This window comes from Polistes fuscatus, unplaced genomic scaffold, assembly GCF_010416935.1.
Source record: "Polistes fuscatus isolate 324 unplaced genomic scaffold, CU_Pfus_HIC Scaffold13, whole genome shotgun sequence".
Taxonomy (NCBI): domain Eukaryota; kingdom Metazoa; phylum Arthropoda; class Insecta; order Hymenoptera; family Vespidae; genus Polistes; species Polistes fuscatus.
In genome coordinates, this window is record NW_025113031.1 from 4,499,319 (window position 1) to 4,522,645 (window position 23,327).

General features: G+C 31.2%; 1 protein-coding gene across 2 annotated transcripts; it reads left to right on the top strand.

The window, feature by feature from the left end:
• Positions 1 to 451: 451 nt before the first annotated feature.
• Positions 452 to 18,317, top strand: LOC122513716 (UDP-N-acetylglucosamine--peptide N-acetylglucosaminyltransferase 110 kDa subunit). 2 transcript variants are annotated; one of them, XM_043630160.1, is made up of 12 exons: positions 452 to 1,267; positions 4,437 to 4,587; positions 4,681 to 4,924; positions 5,052 to 5,120; positions 9,083 to 9,279; positions 12,020 to 12,109; positions 12,629 to 12,809; positions 13,244 to 13,846; positions 14,082 to 14,599; positions 14,898 to 15,351; positions 15,695 to 16,071; positions 16,760 to 18,317. In XM_043630160.1, exons 1-12 carry the CDS (start codon positions 1,093 to 1,095, stop codon positions 16,935 to 16,937), a joined length of 3,237 nt encoding a protein of 1,078 aa, XP_043486095.1. In that variant the 5' UTR covers positions 452 to 1,092; the 3' UTR covers positions 16,938 to 18,317. The 2 variants fall into 2 exon arrangements, with proteins under 2 accessions (XP_043486095.1, XP_043486094.1); XM_043630159.1 differs by lacking the exon at positions 452 to 1,267 and adding an exon at positions 3,339 to 4,068.
• The last annotated feature ends 5,010 nt before the right edge of the window (positions 18,318 to 23,327 follow it).

A 23,327-nucleotide genomic window follows, 5' to 3' on the forward strand; every position in this document is an offset into this window, starting at 1 on the left:
TCGAAAGAAATTTTTAAAAAAAGAAATAAACTTTTTATAACTCAATTTCTTTACTGCACCGAAAACGAGCAAAAGTAATTTGTTCTCTTTTTTTTTTACACGTCTGACTTTTCGTCGTTACTGATACAAATCGTATTTTTTATTTTTAAATATGATTGACCTTGAAGTGACCTCTTGAAATGAAATAATTTTAAAGTGATCAAATTAAATACGATTAGAAAAATATACTTCGAATTAGTTATAATATACACGACAACTGTACACACAAATTAAATCTAACAGATGATTTAATTCGTATAAATAATAAAATATATAAAACAAATACAAAAAAGAAAGTATATAAGAAGATCAAAAAAAGAAAAGATTCCTATAACGCGTTCAATCTGAAATTCAAATTTTCCCGCGTAGTGACTACTCTAGTAGGATTCTCGAAGACAGAGACCGTGCATCGTTGCATCGATTGGCTTTCTATTCGGTCCGTAATATTGTGTTCTTTACTGCGCAAGTGAGAAATCAGATAAATAGAACGCATCGAACGTTGTTGTTGGAATATACGAGAAGGAATTAAATTCGATTTGAAAACGGGAGGAAAATGTTTTAGGAGATAAGATTCGCAGTACAAGGGGGGGAATTGTCGTGTTTTAGAGAGTGTGCTCGCGTTCGAATTTAGTCCGTAACTTTCGAACCATATTTCCCACTTCCTCTCTCTGTCCCTCTCTCCTGTCTTTTTCTCTATCTTTCCTTTCCTCTCTTTCTCCTATTCGTAGGCTCGATCACGGAACCGAATCCATTGCTGCTGCTGGTGAGAGACACGAGATCCATCATGGCGGATAGCACGGAAAGCTCATCATACAAGGATACACGTTAATCAAAATTCATTTCAATTCGTGTGATATAATCGCGTAACTCTAAACGATTCTAATTAAATCTATTCATTTGATTGAACGTTCAAAACAATTATTCGATTGGATATTATCGCAAATATATATATATATAGATAGATATATATCATTTATATATTCCGATCAATATATATCACGATCGAGATCGTCATCTGTTTCTTTGCTCTCTACTTATCAACTTCGCGTCTTCATGCTGGCCATCATGCAAGCGCAGCAACAACCGCAGCAGCAACAACAACAGCAGCAGCAGCAACAACAGCAGCAACAACAACAACAACAACAGCAACAGCAAACTCATCAACAACAAATGGCGGGTACCAGCGTTATACTTAAAATGAATGAAATACAACAACTCTCTACTGTGGGTAAGTATTTATTTATTTAAACCAGTATTTATTTTCGATATATATATATGATTCGATCTCGCAGTGATTGGGTATATTAAGTATATGTATTATCATACTACGAACAAAAATTTGTTGCTTATCTAACCCACGAATTCCTTCGATCTCGAAACGGAAATATTCATAAGTATAGAATTTATAAATATATATTCATTTCTAAATAGTATATATATTTTTCCTCACAATTAACACGAGTTTATTATTAATTCTTATATCATCGCGTTACGAGATACTTTTTCAATGCTACGTCATGTAATAAAAAGATCCTTAAATTACTGGTTAAAAAATGAAAATAATATCGAACGTTACTACTTTAAGCCAACTTCCATATTGGTTTATGAATAATAAAGAGAGAATCGTTACTTGCGTGTAAATTTTTATTCTATATATTCAACAATGTTTGCTTAATAATCGATATTACTCTAATAATGAAATAAATTATCTGATATACAAATCTAAATAGTTGCATGCTTCAAATCTGACGTTCACATTTTTTTCCTTTTCTTTTCTTTTCTTTTTTATCTCCCATTGAGAAAAGGCCAATGTAACGGGTTTTCTCATCGAGTGGCTCTTGCACATTTTATTTTTCACATCTTGCTGCTTCTAACCCTCTTGTTCCTTATATTCGATTCTCTCTTTCTCTTTCTTTTTTCTCTTTTGTCTCTTATTCGTTCACAGCATACGCAGTCCTTCTTCTTCCCTCTCTTTCTCTTTCTCTTTTCCTCTTTCGAACCACAACCTCTCTTCACCCCCTCCCTACATTCCTCCTTTACCCCCTGTCCTCCTCGTCAAAAGCACCGATGGAATATTCCACTGGCTACCACCATTTCCATCTGCCTGCTGCCTCGAGCGTAACACAAACGTGCTTACCTTTCTTTGTGTGTGTGTGTTGGTAATATCCTGGCTTTAATCAGTGCCGTATGAATTACTTTTAGGGCCCCCGTATCTCTTTTTTACCCATCTAAATTATAACTTTACTTTATTATATCTTCGATTAATATTATTTTTCAGATTGTGTTAATCTATTTTCTTTTCAAAATATATATTGTATTTTGTTTTAAATATGTTACGAGTAATTAATTTATTCATTTTTAATATATACTATGATTATGAGGTTAAGATAGATTATTATATTGTAAAACAGTATGTATATTAGAATCAGTTATATGTATCATTTTAATTTTAGTATATCTATTTTATCTACATATATATTTTAATTGATTTATTTTAATTGAATATTTTTATTAATTATATAGCCATCATTAGTTTCAATGACACGTCGTTGTTTATCGAGTAGATTCTAACCTATAGGATATTACAAGTCGTTAGGACGACAAATGCATTACACACAAATTAATTTCTTATTATTAAATAAATCTTGTATAGACGAAAATTTAAGACTAATCATGAAATAGGAAAGAATCCGTAGATTGTTTTCATTTTCTACTCTTAAAGGTCACATTAAAGTTTATATAAATAGTATAGTCAACATAATTGGGGGAGGGGGATGGGGGAGAGATAATATTAATATGACATATATATTATCTATTAACAAAAACATTTTTCGAGAATAACAACGAGTTAGTTCTAATATAAGTTCCAAAAGAGAAACACATTTACAGTAATAGTCGTAGATTAGAAAGCACCATACAACGTAATGTGGCTTCAACCGACTAACATGTGTTTTATGGAAATAGTAAATACAGAACAACCTATGGGTGAGAGAAACAATTGTCCTATAATTAATTTAATTCTTATTACATTTAATATCTGCATTTGAAAGGGAAAAAAGAACTTATTTCTTTTTCTTCTTTTATTTATATAAATATATATCTAATATTAACCAAAAAATTCGGTAGGGTACTTAACAACATATATACGTCACTGCATGCCCCCTTCCCCCCTTATTTTACCATCGGGTGCTCTTTCGAGCAGTGCGTTTCATCCGCCATGTTGTATCCATTCGTCCCCCTCTCTTGGTTCCCCTCTGCTATATCGACCAATCGACTGTTCGTTCGTTCGTTTCGCTTGGGGGAGGGGATAACCTACCTCGACGGGGTAGAGTCACGGGCCTCCGTTCGTCGAACGCTTTCAGCAATACAGAAGCAACGAGTTTACTTTATGATCATCATCGTCGCGTCGTGTGTTACCCCGATATATGTACAAAAGAAAGGGGAATAAGAAAAAAAAAACCGTGAATTTCTTGTTTTACTAAATACGTAGTAATAATATTTCCTTCGTGTGTCTCTCTCTCTCTCTCGTTGTGCGAAAATTTCTTTCGCGTTATTTTGTTTGTTTTCGAGCTTTTACGTACGCTCGAAAATTACAATAATAAAGAAAAGAAATCGTTTTTTCTTGTTTCTTGGATTTTTTTTTGTCTTTTTCGGTATCACTACGCCGCTCAACGTTTTTCTTCTTTTTTTTCTTTCTTTCTTTTCTTTTCTTTTTCATTTTTCTTTTTTAATTTTTACGCGCGGGACGCAATTGCCGTATCGGCGAGAAAGAAGTGTGCTGCTGCTGCTGCTTTCTTTTTACGCGTGAAAGCTCGAAAATGAGTGTCGTTCGTGTTGCCGAGAAAAAGGAAACCGGGCCGTCGTGCATTGGTTCGAACGTTTTGAACGGGACCACCGCCGAGATTTCCGAAGATATTACCGATTGGCAGAATGGACAAAATCTTCTCGTTGTGTCGCAAGATTCTCAGGGAAAAGAATTGATCTCATTGGCTGATAATCAAACGATCAGTGTTGCCGTTGATTCATATTGTTCGTATTTTTCATTATTATTATTATTTTTTTTTCTTTTTTACTAGATTTTTTTAATTAATTAAATTAAATTTAAGTTTAGGTGCAAGTATGATGAATGTATGTGTAAATACGTTTTTTTAGAAACGTGGGCTTTTTGTATATGTGTGAAGAAAATCGATAGACCTGTGGCGCCATCTTTGCAATTCAAATATTTTTCATTCGTTTAATTAAACCTACGCCGCATGGGGTCTGGAGCTTTACAAAAAAATATACTTATAACTGATATATACATCTGTTGCTCATTCTTAAAAATTAAACCTTTTTTGTTTTATTTATATATATATATAAATAATTTTTATTAATAATTATATTCATTATGACCTTAGGGTTATTGGAGCTCGCACACAGGGAGTATCAAGCCGGTGATTATGAAAATGCAGAAAGACATTGCATGCAACTTTGGCGACAAGAAACTAACAACACAGGAGTATTGTTGCTGCTTTCTTCGATCCACTTTCAGTGCAGACGATTGGAAAAGTAAGTATCGTTTTAATTATGACTCATTAGAAAGCCTATTTATTTATGCTTAGATATTATATATTTCATTATTTCTTTTTATATCTATTACAGGTCTGCGCATTATAGTAGCTTGGCAATTAAACAAAATCCATTGTTGGCAGAAGCTTATAGCAATTTAGGAAATGTTTTCAAAGAACGTGGACAACTTCCAGAAGCCTTGGAAAATTATCGACACGCCGTCAGACTTAAACCTGATTTCATCGATGGATATATCAACTTAGCAGCAGCTTTAGTTGCGGCAGGAGACATGGAGCAAGCTGTACAAGCATATATTACTGCTCTGCAATACAACCCTGTAAGAGAATACTTAACATTTTATAATATTTAATATACAAAGTTATTTTTTTTTTTATGTATATTTAAGTATAGACAAAATTGGGACATCCTTTATCTTCTATGTTTTATGTTTCATTCTGTTGCAGGATCTTTATTGTGTGAGGAGTGATCTCGGTAATCTTTTGAAAGCATTAGCAAGACTTGATGAAGCCAAGGTAGGTTTATCAACCATAATTGTATTAGAAATAAAATAATGTTTTGCACATGTATTCGTACGCATTGGTATCGATGTATAAAAATGTATATTCAACGATAATTCATCGTGACCAATTTCAATGGTATCTCGGAGAAGATATTCAAGTGTGTATCGTTTACATGTGCACGAGCATAAAAAATGTGATTCTTTGGAATGCGTTAGAGCGAAATCTTTTTCGCGTTTCAGTGCGGAAAGCTTTCTTTTCTTTGTCATGCAATTTTATGACGCGCGATGCGCGGTGATCTGGCATTTTAATTGTTTATCAAAATTTCAATAACATTTATTATGCAATATATTTAATGTCAGATCGCGTGCAAAATTTTTTTTCCTCCACAAGTAGGTATCCTACGATATTTGTAACGCATTCGATGTTGCAATTTGTAGATGAAAATTAATATGATATGAGAAAAAAAATATAGTTATAAAAGTTAATACTATAAACAACATCGAATGTGTTTTGCAAAATGTGTTTTTAATCCTAAAAATATAAAGCAAACATCTAAAGGGATCCAACTTTGGCATTGCGTATTTTGCAGTAACGCTTTTATTTAATGTTGATTGAAATATTTCCTTGTCAAATAGCGTTACAGCAAAATTATGTATTTATAGCAGAACTTATCTGAAATTGTAATAAGTTCCAATCGCATATCCTGGATTTTAACCAAAAGAAATATGATACATAATTAATAAAACATTTTGTTCTCTCTATATAAATATATTACAATAAAAATAAATTGATAAGTTCTGCTAGCGCGCGAATTTAATAATTAAGTTGACTTTTCTACTCAAAACGTATCTTCCTCAGAATATTTTTTTACTATAGGCATACAGGTTGTACACACCTGTGGGCATATGCAATCCTGTTCCCACTACTCAACGAGATCAGTAGAATTTTTAGTGTGTACAATAATGTGAGCGCGGGATTACCTGACTATTTGGTTGCATACTTATGTGAATAAAATTATAAATCTTCCATTTTTGTATTTCTTTTCAAATAATTCAAATAAACATTTGCGAACAAAAATTAATATAGAAAAAAAAAAGGGAGTAGTACGCAAAGAAAAATTTTGCCAAATAAACTCGCAAAAGTCAGCTGACTTTTGCGAGTTATTTTTAATTGTTCAAAAGAGTATGATAGCGTAATCGGTCAGGTAATCTATGTTTTGCAGCGCGGCGCAGCGAAAGCCGATATAATTGTGTATGTATCCGTACCTTTTTTTTTTACAGATAACTTAATCTCTTTTCACTTTTTACAGAAAACTTAAATACATACGTATAGAATGAATGAAAGAAAGAAAGAAAGAAAGAGAGAGAGAAAGAAAGACAGAGAGAAAGTATTAATATATATTTCATTCTTATTTCTCTTTTCGTTTTTGGTTAAGAGATATCGACGCATAGATACACGATTAATCGGATTTAAAAACTATTTGGACAACGAGGAAAGCTTTCCGTTAGAGAATTAGTCTACCATTCCTAAGATCTCGTTTGTTAGCTCGTTGATATCTCGCTTAGCTTGTTCAGCTGCCTGGACAGTTCATTGTACACTGACGTAAATGTATATATGTATATATATATATATATATCTATCTCAGTTTTCCTTAACTTTTATTTGATTTATTTTCACAATGTCATTAATTAAATTACATCATTTAATATTTTGTTGATTTTTATGGAGGGTTTTATTTCAAAAAAATAATAATAATATATATATATATATACATATACGTATCATATATGTGTATATATATATACATATTTATATTAAAATAGTAGATTGACGTGCTTAGTGAAGCATGGACACGTTTATAAAAATATCTTTAATAGAAAAAAAAAAAATATATATATATATATATATATATAATATACGTATAAAAAAGATTAAATAAAAAAAAAAGACAAAAATTGAGGCGAAGAGTATCAAGTGAAGAGACATTAACGCAGCTGTCTTATTGTTGTGGATGGGATGATCGACTCTAGGATGGGAAGTCGGAGCTATGTGATTGGTCAGTTTCCACCAGTTCCTTCGTCAAAGGGTGAATCTGAATTTGGTTATTCAGTAACACACTGTCTCTCGGTGTCTAAGTTTAATATGAGAGCTTGCGAGCCGTACCTACCATCAACCTACCGAAGGGTACTCTGCAGGTAAAGTAATTCCCAAGGCCGATCTCTACCTCCTCATTTATTTCCTATTTATTACAAATGTATACCGTAACTTTTGACCTTGACCATTTTATTCCTCGAAAAATACAAATCCCCAATATTGATCATATTCTTATCTTTTTTTTTTTATTCATTAATATATTTTTCTTTTTTTCTTATTATTTTTTGAAAGTTTTGATTTTCTTACAAATATGCAAGGAGTTAATCAGTTGTTTAATATTAGTACGTTATTTTGTATTACTTATATGTTAAGAAAATTGATCAGAATTTGTTCAAATTATTATTGTATACACACACACTACCAACGTACATATTATATATATCCACTTCAGAGAACTCACCATATCCTCGAGGGATCGGCCGACTGTAAATGCCCTTTTACTTATTGTTTAGGTACGGATTACACTGTTTTTTAAAAATGAAATGCAGCCCGCCTCTCGGCACGCGCGATTTTTTGAAAAAACCCTTAAGAGTGTCGTCATTATTGTCTTCTTCGTTTTCGTTCGAGGAGAAAAGGAGTATAAAATAAGGACACTTAAAGTTTCTTTGTTATTATTGTGTTCTTAAAAAACATGATACATATATATATATATTTATATGTATATATATATATATATATAAATATATATATATACATATATCATTTCTTTTCTCTCTCGAGGATTCGAATTTTGGCAGCACAAGTATGAATGACTAATAGATGATATATTTTTAGAATTTTTCGGCGAATGTTCAAATGCGGAGTGTGAATGGAAATCCGATAAAGGAGAAAAGTATAATGGCGAACGGCGTTTTAAACGTGTTCGACGTGTTCCACCGGACGCATTTCGGAGAATCGTCAAACACGAGATTTAAAATAGCGTCTTTCGCCATCAACGACGACACTCTTAGCGCGTTTCCGTTAACCTAATTTCCTAACTAATTCATATCAGTTTCCTTCACCAGTATCAATACTGCAATATGTTGTTACTTTGATATCTAGTGAAAATTTGCGTCTGTGTAATATGTCTCTCTTTCTCTCTCTCTCACTCTCTCTCTCTCCCTCTCTTCCTCTCTCTCTCTCTTTCTCTCTTTTTCTCTCTAATTCATGCTTAATAATCATTTAGAAATTTATTCAAAATTGAAGAAAATATAATAGTTCAAATTCTTTGTGAAACTTCAATACGTTATTTCAACACGTATTGGTGATATATTTTTAATATAAATAATGAAATTTAGAAATAACTCTCTCTATAAATTTATTTATATTCCTAGTAAAAATCGGCCATATTGGTATTCTCCGCCATATTGGTATTCTCCGCCATATTGGTTAGAAGAAAAAATCTTTGAACTTTTGAATTTAATAATTACTGGCTATTGAAATTCGCGTAACCTTTTTAAAAAGTTCAAAATAAAAAAGAAAATAGAGAGAGAAAAAGAGAGAAATAAAAATAGAAAATAATTAAATGATTATTATATGAAATGTCATCTGACATTTCTAAAAAAAAAAACTTAAAGAGAAAAAGAGAGAGAGAGAGAGATAAATAAAGAGAGATAAAGAGATTAACAAAAAAATACAGGGGCAATAAAAATCCATAGAAAAAGTTACTTCAAGAACAACAACAACAAAAGCTTTCTTTCAAGGAAGGTCAACCAATAAGCTGCAGCGCGGCGATGGGAGGTCGGGCAATGCGCGCGGCGCGCGTCACATTCGAGTAAGCACGAACAAACAAAAATTCAAATTAATTTTGATCTTTCCTTTCTTCGTCGGTTTATCTTTAGGCATGCTATCTGAAGGCGATCGAGACAAGACCAGATTTCGCAGTCGCATGGAGCAACCTCGGTTGCGTTTTCAATGCACAAGGAGAAATATGGTTGGCCATTCATCATTTTGAAAAGGCTGTTGCATTGGATCCTAACTTTTTGGATGCTTACATCAATTTAGGAAATGTACTCAAGGAGGCACGCATATTTGACAGGTAAGAACCAAATTTATTATTCCCTATTTTTATGATTTTTATGATTCTAAGATAATACGATTAATTATCAAAATTATTTTCAATTCGTAATCATAGGGTTTTTCTGGTTAGTTTTATTACTGGTGTATTCCTCGTACGGATAGGATTATAGTGTTGAAGTTATTTTTATTGGTGTCTAGGTTCGTTTTCTTTTTTCTTCTCTCATATTTTATTCATGTTACCATGGCTTTCAAGGTATTAGAATTTTCGATTTAATTCTCGCAAGCTTGAAAAGGAAAGTTTTTTACGGTAAGAGAGAGAAATGTGTGTTTAGCTGGACGACTAGAGTTGGATTATAGTGAATTCCGTACTCGCGTCGTTTCAGGTTTTCTAATCTCCTCTAGAAAAGTATTTTTATAGTATTATTTTATATATATATATTTATGCACGATTTGATCTGTCATCGCTTTAATCCCATAAGCGATGAATTTAAAGTTCGTGCTAAATTAAATTTGGTTACCGTAGTTATTCCTTTGATGTGATTTATGACGTCAAAAGGGAGTAAGGAGCCATACAATGTTTTATCCCCTTTATTCTTTTTTTTTTTTTTTTTCTCTTTAAACCCAGTAAGTTAAGCTTTTTATACTCTCTTTTTGTGTTCGATATTTCTTTACGATGGAAAAATTTTCGAAGAAAATCAAATCCAATAAAGAACAAAGGAAAAGCAATATCGAGGGAATAAAAGTTTAGGAAGGTGGGGGGGGGGTTGGGGGTTGGAGAGGAGTTGAAATAGAAGATAAATTTTCTTGTTTTGCACTATTTGGAAGTCCGAAAGCAGAAGAGCGCATGACTCGTCGTGTAAATACGTGAAGATCGATCGATATTACGTGATAGCCTTGTTGTAAGTTCATTGTCCCGAGGAATATTCAGGATATTTTTTCTTCTAATTTGTCATACACAAAACACATGTATATGTAATTCATACCAAAAAAATATAATCAATAATAAAAATGAATATATATATATATATATATATATACATATATAAAAGAATATTATTTATAATTTTCAATCGAATTAAATATAATAAATAAATCAAACTACGAAATATCTAAAAGATCATTTCTTTTTTAAAATTAAAATAAAAATTAACTTGCATATTAAAATGATTATAATTGAAAATTACTCTAATAAACAATTTCTTTCAATTTGAATTTTTAAATAATAATAATAATAATAATAATAATAATAATAATAATAATAATAATAATACTAAATATTATATCAAAGTATATATATACATTTTTATCGATATCATCTTTACATATAAGGGACAAAAACAACAACAACACCATAATATAATAGCTTGTTATTGAATAATGTAACATACGAAACTTTTTTTCTCCCCCTATATACATACATACGTATAAATAAAACTTTACATGTATAAAGTATATCTATATATCTATAACTAAATCGGACGATACTCAACACAACATACATTTCCACACACACACACAAATATATATATTAATAATTTACGTAGTGTAATATTACTTGATACGTGCGCGTGTATTAAACCTTGGTAAAGCTACCCTCGAAGTTACGCACAGGGATAGAGAATCCTCGAGGGCAGCTATCGATTCCGAGAGAATTTGCTCCGCCCCCAAGATACACCCTTCGCTACAGTTCTGCTCTCTAGTCTTCTACTGTACTCTCTTCTATCCTCTGTTCTCTGCTTTACTCTACTTTTCCTTCATTCCTTTCTTCCTTCTTTCCTTCCTTCCCTCACCTTGTTTCCAAGCCCACTGTATATACTATTTGCCAAAAACACGGTTTACTTCAATGAGTCTGCGTGAGCTTGAAAAAAAAACACATACTCACTACTAACAAATACATACTCAAATATATACACAGATATATACACAGATATATACACAGATATATACACAGATATATACACAGATATATACACAGCATACAAGTATACATACATACACACACATACACCTATATATATACATTCTACATATACGTGTGTATGCGCACGCGTCCACATATACCCGCCTAACCACGACATACATACACATACACGTACACATATACGTATTCTTTGCTAAGAGAAGAGAAGAGAAGAGAAGAGATGAGACGAAGGTTTTCAGAAGGATGTGAAGCATTCTCTTAGCAACTACGTTCCTTGTCGTACGTCATCATGGAAAAGGAATGGACTGCCAGTGCGTTGTAGTTTACACGGTGATATCGCCTTCTACTTCGATTCCATCATTTTTTCCTGTAAGGAGATTAGAAAGAACTTTATCACACTCTAATAATCAAGTTACTGGATGTACTTCGTGGATTAAATATTGGGTCAAAAGGTTTATTTATTTTTATATATATTAAATCTTCTATTTTTTTGTCTTCTTCTTCTTATTATTGTTATTATTATATAGAAGAAGATATTATATTAAGGATGTTTAGGTTTAGTAGTCTCGTTTTAGGTTTGACCACACGTGTTTTCTAATCTCGTGTGTGTTCTCTTCCTTAGAAATTATTTTCTCCTGCGAATTAGATTAGTGATTTCTTTTTCGTTATTATGAAAAAGCTTTTTATTTTAATTTACCTTTTTTTACATTTCTTATAATTTTTTTTTTTTTAAGGATGGTAAGTTGGATTTATTATTCGAGGTTACAATATTTTATTCTCATACGATTGTTAAAAAAAAGTGTTCTCCTTCAATATTTTTGTCTTCTCTTTTTTCCAGAGCTGTCGCTGCCTATTTACGTGCGTTGAATCTCAGTCCGAATAATGCAGTCGTACATGGAAACTTGGCCTGCGTTTATTATGAACAAGGGTATGCATATTTGTCCATTTTGTATAAAATATATGAATTTTGATTTTTATTTAACACTAGATTTACCAGTTAAAACCAGTAAAAATGACTAGTCTTTAAAAAATGTGCTTACAATTAGTGAGATAAAAATAGCAATAGCAAGAAATATATTTGTTACCAATGTAACATGTTATATAAGATAATATAAAGTTCATAAAACTGATTCTTTAGTGTAGTTACAAAAATTATGATATCAATATGAAATTGCAAGATCAGTTATTTTGATTGGTCTGGTGGTAAATCTAGTGTTAAGTTACTTTTATAATTGATTCTTTATAAAACTGGTTTATATTATTGTATTCACATTGTTTGATAGTTTTAATAATAATTACGATATTTAAAAACTGTAATAATATTTCGTAATAAATCAATAATTGATTTATTAATTATATAATAACTTTATTTTGCGAAAGAATAAAAAGAACAATATTAACGAGTTGATGATTTTGAACATTAAGACAATTTATTTATTGATTGCAGTCTCATTGATCTTGCGATTGACACTTATCGTCGTGCCATTGAGCTACAGCCAAACTTTCCAGATGCCTATTGCAATTTGGCGAACGCTCTTAAGGAGAAGGGGCAAGTGGTCGAAGCAGAAGAATGTTACAATACCGCCCTCCGACTTTGCCCAACTCACGCCGATTCTCTCAATAATTTGGTTAGTATTCTTCATATTTCGAATTTGAATACGTTGTCCTTGGTAATAAAAAAATATATGAAAATGGGTCCAAAGTTATTTAGGATTTTAAAAGATATACATATGAGATGAGGGGAGGGAGGTTTGATAAAGAAGAATATAAATATGAATGATCAATAATTTTGTTGAGAAACTTTTTTAATATTTAAACTATAAATAAAGGTCTAAGGTATTTGATTTTGGACTTGCAAAATACATATGTCGTTAGCAATGGACAGATAAATTAATGTTATTATATTAAAGTAATCAAGAAAGTTTGTACTGTTCTTAAATTTGTGTAATTATTTATGACTTAAACTTTCTTGTTTATTTAATATCGGTAATATATAATTTATATTTGTTATTAATTACTTTTTGTTTTATTACACTGTGTGTGTATATATATATATATATAGGCCAACATAAAACGCGAGCAAGGATACATAGAAGAAGCAACACGACTTTATTTGAAAGCTCTCGAAGTATTTCCAGAGTTTGCAGCCGCTCATAGCAACCTTGCATCAGTTTTGCAGCAACAAGGAAAGTTAAATGAAGCTTTAATGCATTACAAGGAAGCGATACGCATACAGCCAACATTTGCAGATGCTTATTCGAATATGGGTAATACCCTTAAAGAGATGCAAGATATCCAAGGGGCTCTTCAATGTTATACAAGAGCCATACAAATCAATCCTGCTTTTGCCGATGCTCATTCCAACTTGGCTTCTATTCACAAGGATTCCGGAAATATTCCTGAAGCCATTCAGTCTTACAGGACTGCATTGAAACTGAAACCAGATTTTCCTGACGCTTATTGTAACTTGGCTCATTGTCTTCAAATTGTATGCGATTGGACCGATTACGAGGCTAGGATGAAAAAACTAGTATCTATAGTTGCCGAACAACTTGACAAGAACAGATTACCTAGCGTACATCCTCATCATTCAATGCTTTACCCATTGTCTCATGATTTTCGAAAAGCTATTGCTGCTAGGCATGCTAATCTCTGCATTGAAAAGGTATAGTATTATATTTATTTCGTAATTAATAAATTATCAATGAATTATATAAGGCTTGGGTCTTAAAACCTATAGACTTTTGTTCCCTAGTTTCTGTTTTCCTCTCATGAACATCAATAATAGAAATATTTAAGTGTTCCAATTTATCTATACACACACAAACCCACCCACATACATCTTCTTCTTACATAATATATCTTATTGATTTGAATTATTTGTAAAATTATTATTACAGATTCACGTTCTTCATAAACAACCATTTAAATATCCACGAGAAATATCAAATGGTCGTTTAAAAATTGGTTACGTGTCCTCCGATTTTGGAAATCATCCAACGAGTCATCTAATGCAATCAATTCCTGGCCTCCACAATCGTGAACTCGTTGAAGTTTTTTGTTATGCTTTGAGTTCGGACGACGGTACAACTTTCCGTGCTAAAATCGCCAGAGAATCCGAACACTTTGTTGATCTATCTCAAACACCGTGCAATGGAAAGGCAGCTGATCGTATATATGCCGATGGTATTCATATACTCGTTAACATGAATGGTTACACGAAAGGTGCTAGAAACGAGATTTTTGCATTAAGACCGGCACCAATTCAAGTTATGTGGCTTGGTTATCCTGGTACTTCCGGTGCCAGCTTTATGGATTATTTAATCACTGATGAAGTTACCTCTCCCCTAGAACTTGCTAGTCAATACAGCGAAAAACTTGCTTACATGCCACACACATACTTCATTGGAGATCACAAGTAAGTTATTATCAAATCCCCCCTCTCCATTATTTTGATTTAACAATTTTTATAATCTATGTATGAAAGTGATTTTAACATTTTATTGACCGCTCATAGTTGAGGCTGCCACTCACTAAGTACCAGCTAATTTTCCAACTATACGAAAACCGTCGATAGTTAAAATCCGATTAATAGGCTAGCGGTCGATAAACGTTGGCAATCGAAAAGCCGATAAATAGGCTAGTGGTCGATAAAGTGTTAATAATTAATAATTGAATATAAAATAATATAATTAATGTTTTTTCTTATTTTACAGACAAATGTTCCCACATCTTAAAGAACGTCTCATATTAACGGACAAACTAAATCCCAAAGGCAAAGTAGCCGATAACGTTGCTGTTATAAACGCTACCGATTTATCACCGATGATTGAAAATACATTGATAAAGGAAATACGCGAGGTTGTAGTGCCAGATTCGAAAAATCAACCGGTCGAAATTTCATTGAAAGTTGCCGAATTACCAACAACTACACCGATCGAAACAATGATTGCTTCTGGCCAATGCCAAATGTCTGTCAATGGTGTTGTAGTACAGAACGGTATGGCTACGAATCAAGTTAATAATAAAACTGCTACGGGAGAGGAAGTGCCTCAGAATATTGTTATTACGACGAGACAACAATACGGTTTACCCGAAGACGCTGTTGTTTATTGTAATTTTAATCAATTGTATAAGATCGATCCTCTTACACTTCACATGTGGGCACACGTGAGTATCAACACCATAAAAAAAACAGGATAATTAATTAACTCTCTATGACGTCATATAACCTTGAAATTATATATATATTTTTTTAAATATTAAAACTAAAAGCTATACTTATAATACTATAATAGTATTTACAATAAATAATATAGTGTTATTAATTTAGTAGAAAGTTTCAAGATCAAACAAATGGGAACTCAACAAACTTTTTATGACTGACATATTTTGTACATTCACAAAACAGTATAATCCCCCAAAAAAATTTGGTCGTAAAGAGTTAATTAATTTTTATAATTAATATAAAAATGATATGGTATATAATTATTATTTTTATTTTAAATTATAGATCCTAAAGAACGTGCCAAATTCGGTACTCTGGCTTTTAAGATTCCCAGCTGTTGGCGAACCCAATCTTCAAGCTACAGCACAACAACTAGGTCTTGCACCTGGTAGGATACTATTCAGTAATGTTGCTGCTAAAGAGGAACACGTTAGACGTGGTCAATTAGCCGACGTCTGCTTAGATACACCTTTATGCAATGGACACACAACAAGCATGGATGTACTTTGGACTGGTACACCAGTTGTTACGTTACCCGGAGAAACTTTGGCTTCTCGTGTTGCTGCTAGCCAATTGAACACACTTGGTTGTCCTGAATTAGTTGCTAGGACGAGACAGGAATATCAAGAAATTGCTATACGATTGGGAACCGATCGAGAATAGTATGCACATAATATAATATACAATATTCATATACGTATAGGAAGAGGTTTCAAAGTTCCTAGGTGATTTTCAAAATCAATTGAACAAAGTTATGTTAAAATTGATTAAACATATTCATACGAGTCCATCAATTATTGATTCTTTTTGCAAAAATAGAAAATTACAGGACTCGTAGAAGAGAACAAAGTAGAATGAAATATTTGAATAAAAAGTAAAAGTTTTATATATGTGTCCATAATTATGAAAGTGGTTTAAATCATATATTTATTGTTTCGAGATATTTAAAGGATTACATTTGAACATTAAATCAATTCTATATAATATTGAAATAACAAACACTATCTAACGGTTTATTTTTAAACAATATCGTGAAAATTACATTGAATTCATTTAGTTTAAAATAATGTGATGTGAAATAACTAATAAACTTATTTTTTTTTTAATTTTGACTTTAGACCACTTTCATAATTATGGGTACATATATAGTTTCTTTTTATAAATTACAATATTTTTTAGATTCTAAAAAAATTGGAGAAAAAAATTAATGTAAAAGAAAAATATAGTAATTAATATTTCAAATTATCTAGGAACTTTTGATCATAAATAATAAGATATATATATATATATTTTTATATTTTTCTTTTTATAAATATTATAAAAATAATAATATTGTATTTATATTTTTAGCTTGAAAGCAACACGCGCAAAAGTATGGCAGGCACGTTCAGAAAGTCCTTTATTCGATTGTCGAGCATATGCCAATGGTATGGAAATGTTGTATACACTAATGTGGGAACGTTTTACAAGAGGAGAGAAACCGGACCACGTGGCAGCTTCATTGAAACAATGCAAAAATCAGAAGTGATTGGTCGACTTGGAATATATTATTATTATTTTTACGTTTATTAGAAATCATATTACAAGATTATTATATTATTGAGTTGTACAACTGTTGTTGCTATTCACTGTCTTTCTTTCTTTCTTTCTTTCTCTATTTCTTTCTTTTTTTTTTTTCTTTATTTTTTATTAATTTTATTATTAACATTTCCATCAAAACAATTAATTCCCAACAATATTTTTCTCGTATCTATCTCTATCTACCAATGAATGATATTTTGTACCGATGAAATCATAAATCATAGGATAAAATCTATAATTCTTCAACCACATGATTTGATGATAAATAATGGTGGGTTATTCAAGTTTTTAACATCGCAGAGAAAAAAAAAGTGTTATAGAAAATCCTATCTATATATATTATAATATAACTCTGTGATCAGAAATGTGGTGGTAGTACACAACAATGATGGTACAGGATAAAAAGAGAGAGAGTTATTGTTGTGTTCAAGCAATCTCATAATAGCATTACATACATAGATATATACATACATAAATACATCCCATTAATATCACACAATATAACTTTTTATTCCCAATATGTGATGTATTTCGTTTTCTGAAATACCATATAAGTATGTGTGTGTGTGAGTGTGAGTGTAGGGTGTGTGTGTATACATAAGAAAAATCGAAATGGATTGTATTATAGGATATGCTTCTCATATGTTCCTTTTACAATTCATAATTTTTCTTTTTTTTTTCTTTTTGTTTTATTTTATTTTATATTAATTTGTACTTTAATTTTTACAATACGCGACAAACAAACAACAGTATTTTTTATTAATGTCTTTTTAAAAAGAAAGAAAAGTTTTCGCACAGTTGTAGGTGGTATCATCCCCCTCTCCCCCCCTTATTATGGTTGTATTGTTCATTCATTTTCTTTTTGTTATCCCACTCGTCGCAGCCCACGCTGCACATTTTTGTTTTTTTTTTTTATATATATATACATATATATATATATATGATTATTAAATTGATTGTTAATGATCTATATAGATCTTTAAATATAATTATTGAAGAATAGTTATGTGTTTCATGTATCATCATCCGATACAATTTTTTGAGTCAAACGTTACGATCCATATAACTTCATCATTTTTTATTCCGATTTTTTTCGTTATTTCGACAAATTCAAGAGTGAAGTGTTGAGAAAGGAAAGAAGAAGAAAAAAATTAATAAATAAAAGAATAATTAGAAAAACCAAGTATCTATATATAAAAATAAGAAATTATATATAGTAATTAAATAAATAAATAAATTAATTAAATAAGGCGGTGAGAATCTGATTTGAAAGCATGAGTTGTACGCGCGAAGATATTATGATAATAATAATGATTATTATTATTAATTAATTGATTAATTATACTGTTATTATTACTATAATTATTATTATATATTAATAAGTAAAAAGCGTTCATGAATGAAAATTTCGATAGAATTGTATAATAATAAGCGGCTAATAATAATAACTGTGTAAATACATATATAAAAACAAAAAAAAAAACAAAACAACAAAAAATCTTTTTGCAGTTATCATTTCGTTTCTGAGAATAACGTGGATTATACCTGAATATTATAAGCCGATAAAATACCTTTGTTAGTAAAAAGAAAAAGAAAAATGAATTTACTCTTAACTTTAGGAATGAAGAAAAATAATTTGATGTACGCCTAGAGAATAAAATTCTTGACAAACAGGAAACTATTTCTACAATACATTAACGATAATTCATTATTCATCGCGAGCATCTAATCATACATATGCAAAAATTTCCTAACGGGTTAATTGGATTTGTGCTAGTTTCTCTCTCTCACATAGCAATAGCATTATTGCAAAATTGCAATTAATTATTTATGTTGATTTTAAACAAAAAATTGTACGACATTAGGAAAGACGGTTAAATAATTCAATAAAAATTATAATAGAGATTACAAATGAAACAAAAGGCATAATTTAATTGATCGATTAATATATTTTAGAAATATTATCCAATTATTTGCAAAAATATATTTTTAAATTGTATATAGATAATTATAACGTGCACACTAGAATCGATTCATATGTTAGGATATTTTTGAATTTTTATGCTCCCAGAGACTCCTAACGGTTCGAAATAAATAAAAAAAAAATATACTGCATGTTTCAAGACTATCTAAATTTTAACCTTTACTGCACACCGATGCAAGTTTCCCATCTAAATAACACGTGGTTTTTGATATCAAATGATCAATTTTTTATACAAGTCAAAGTAATTGTTCAAAAAATTTGAAACTCTGTAGACTTTATTCTTATAATAGTTGGAATAACTCAGAACTTTTATAGATTTTCTAGTTATTATAATTTTGGAAATGCAGCTACATAAAACATTACGTTGCATAATTCTTTCATTCATCCCTTTCTTCATCAAGTTTTCTACCGATAATTTTTCGAATATCCTACATTTTTTTTCTCATATAATAGAAACAAGTGGAATAGAATCACATACTTTTGAGATTCCTGTCATAAATATAATAAAAATCAAACAACAACATTAGATTCAATAAAGTCTTCGATCTGAAACAAATATGTTAATCGATTAAACATTTCATTAACAAATATATTTAAAATCTTTTGTACATCTTCACAAATATTTAAAGTTATATTTATCATGGACTTTGAAATAATTTTATTGCATATTTAGTGCTAATATGTGTGTGCCTTCAGAAATGCATTTATAGATAGATTATTATAAAAAGCAGTCATTTAAGCCGTTCAAATGGAAGAAAATCAAAAAGGTTTGTTGTTAAATCCAACGAAGATCACCTGTAACAAAAAGAAAACTATATTAATTATACAATCAAGTCATATAATAGCCTAGCCTAACATATAAGCGGTCCAATTTGCAAATGCACTTTTCAATTGAATCCTTTATTTAACTCTACCAAAAATCTCTATTACCCGTTGCAATAAAATTAAATTTAAACGCGTGATTTTACATTTACATAAAATATATACAAAAAAAAAAAGGAAAGTACAAATATCAAGTTACTAAAAAAAATAATATCTAATAATTATTATGAAATACTTATAGAGAAAAGAAAAATTGTTCAAATTTAATAAAATTCGATAGCAGTGAAAAATCTTAAAGAGGAAACAAGAAAAGAGAAATGACTGTAATATTTACCGAACGTTATTTAAGCTTTAAAATTGAATAATACAAAAATTGTAATATTTCTGACTCTAACTAAACACATATGCATCTTTTGGACGATATGGCACACAAATTTGGTGTGCTAAGGAGATGGAATGGTCCATCATCTCCAATTACAACTACAAATTAATGACGAGCAAAAAATAATACAATAAAATATAAAATATGACTAAAGAACTATATTCGAAAAGTTCGAACTTATTGTCGAATCTTTCGAAAATAACTCAATAGTTCAATAGTAGTTGCCCTCTTCAGCCACAGTTAAGTGGGGGCCTCTTCGGCAATAAGCCTCTTCGGCATTTAGCCTCTTCTTTCTTCATCCCTGAAAACTGCATTGGACATATTTTCTAAATGCGAACAAGATAAGATTTCACATACTTTTATTGCAAGCTAACTCGTATTTTGTTTGATTATTCTAATTCTTGATTATTAAAACATTGATTTACATTTTCCGTTAGTTATTCAAGCTCGTGGACCATCAATGAACTTTGAGTTCATTGACATATTCACGAGTTTAATTAAACGAATGTCCAAGCAGATAATTATCGATGACCTATAAACACGTCGCACTTTTAATTTCAACTAATAAAATAGAATTGAAATAAATAATGCAATAAATGTTATGCATTTTCTTGCAATATTTTCATTTCATTCATTCGTTATATTTCTAATTGAGAAAATCGCGATTGTGCGAAGTGCTATTATAATACTTAAAACTAAGTATCAAATGGATCAAAGTATATGCGAATTGTTCGACTCTATCTCGTTCGAGATAGAATCGAAATAGAAATAAATCTTTCAAATTGTTGCAAATTCCTTTGAATCTCAGATACATAATGAAGATACAGAAGAGTTACAAATAAATTTACAAATATGTGCTGGAAAATGAATGAATAAAAAAAAATTTTTGTAACAATTCGTAAAACCAGGAGGCGAAATTTCCACTCCGGAGTGGAAGCAAACCTCGTGCCTTCCTGGGATCCTACCTACTTAAAATTAAGGTTGTCACATTCGCTCAAAGAAGTATGCTACCTGGCCGCCAATTACCCATATTTAAAAAGAGCAAATACACATACGTNCCCACCACACCCACTCCACGATTCTCTCACATACCACCCGGTGCAAAAGCCTAAACTAGAGAGCATGCCCCGGGGCACCTCCGACACCTAGTTCAAACGCGTTTTCTAAACTTATGGGAGTACGTACCAATGCTGGTAATCGTCGCCAAGGCTGAGTGATTATTGCATAAAAAACTACAGCAAAAATTACAGTAGTACATAGTATATATGCATACTAGTAATATCGAGTATATCAAAGTTTCCCACAAATAAATGCGGAAACTCTACTATGCAAAAACGATTGTTAAAAAAAAAAAGTTCGTATCGTACACGTGACTCTACAAGTTATTATTTATTCAATAACTTTAAAATAATTAGCGCGGTATTACGTGTCGCGAAACGATGTACAATGCACAACCTAAACGCACCACACAGGTGCAACGTACAACGTGCAATCACTCACAATGACAGCCGCCAATAGGGGGAAAAACTTAAACTCAACCTATACTAAACCTCTACAACTTTTCACCCATACGAGTAGCACTGGGCACACGCATAGTGAGAACGCAGAAAGTATAGGGGGAGAAACGGGAGATTAGATATTAGAAGCTGAAAATCCTGATCTAAAAAAATGATTAAACAAACACATATATACATAAGACATAAATACATTTTATAGAAATTTATCTAAGCGGCTAAGGACTCTACAATTTATTTGATAAATATTAACTTTTAATATCTTTCAATATCTTTTAATATTTTAATATATTTAAAACCTCGGACGACTCCTTTCATTAAGTTGGCTGTTCTAATAAAAGAACTGGGCTTTGAGCCACCACTTAACTGCTAGAATCTATCCGTCGCGAATGAGTTTGTCTTCTTGCTCATTTATTTATATATCGAAGTATCGATATATCAATTAATCGCGATTAGATAAACTAAGTACGAGCAATGCATGTAAGACATTTATTACATGCTTTTGTGGACGAAAACGGTAAATAAATGCTCGATTTCCTCACTACACCACGAACAAAACACGTAATAAAAAAGAAAGTGCATTAATTGATTGCACTGTTAATTAAATGAATTAACCGTGAGACAAGAAAACCTATCCTGAACTAATATAAAATATACAATAATATACAATATAATATACAATTTTCATGAGTAACTCCTAGAAAGGAATTACTCATGTGCTCGTCACTAATTTATTTAAATAACAACCAGTAACTCGTGCCGATTAGGACCTTTCATCCTCGACATGATTGAGCACCGGAGGGACTTTAAATTTTAACTCACGGCATAAGAAGTTCTACGATGGCTCCAAAACACTCCTACTTTCGCAGCAAGTATTGTAGAATGCGAGTATCGAAGATCCATCGAAGATCCATCGAAGATCCATCGAAGATCCATCGAAGATCCATCGAAGATCCATCGAAGATCCATCGAGATCCATCGAAGATCCATCGAAGATCCATCGAGATCCATCGAAGAATTCATTCCACATCTTTGATAAGGTAGAAAGTCCGTCGTCATATCTGTAAATAAAATAGAACAAAACGATAAGTTATCTGCAATATAATCCAAAATCATATAAAATAAAATCGAATAAAATGTAAATAAAAATAGATACTTACAATGCATTCCAATGGGATGAAATTCAATTGCACCATGGCGATGCACCTCGCGTGAATCTAAAAACGCGGTATAAACGAAAATAAGAAACTATAGATGAGTTTCTTATCGCGAAACCGAAATTTTATTATACGGCGAACAACACTGATTCTAATTCGCGTTTGATTTAATTTGTTTACGCCCGATCACTGATTCTACACAACTAATTCAAAGACTGCTTTGCACACAGTCAATGCAAGTAGAAAAATCTTCATTGATGCACTGATTCTAATACGCGAACAGTCTGTGCGACTGTTTAAAGATAAAAATCAACTTTACTCGAACAAAACTCTAATGCAATTACTGCATTGGTCGCAGTTAATTTAATATATAATTTCAAAAATGTTCGCGAACGCGACGGAATTGAAATGAAACGAACGAACGTGCTTCTAATCCGTGATTTTAATTATATTTAACGATACAACACTCCCGTATATT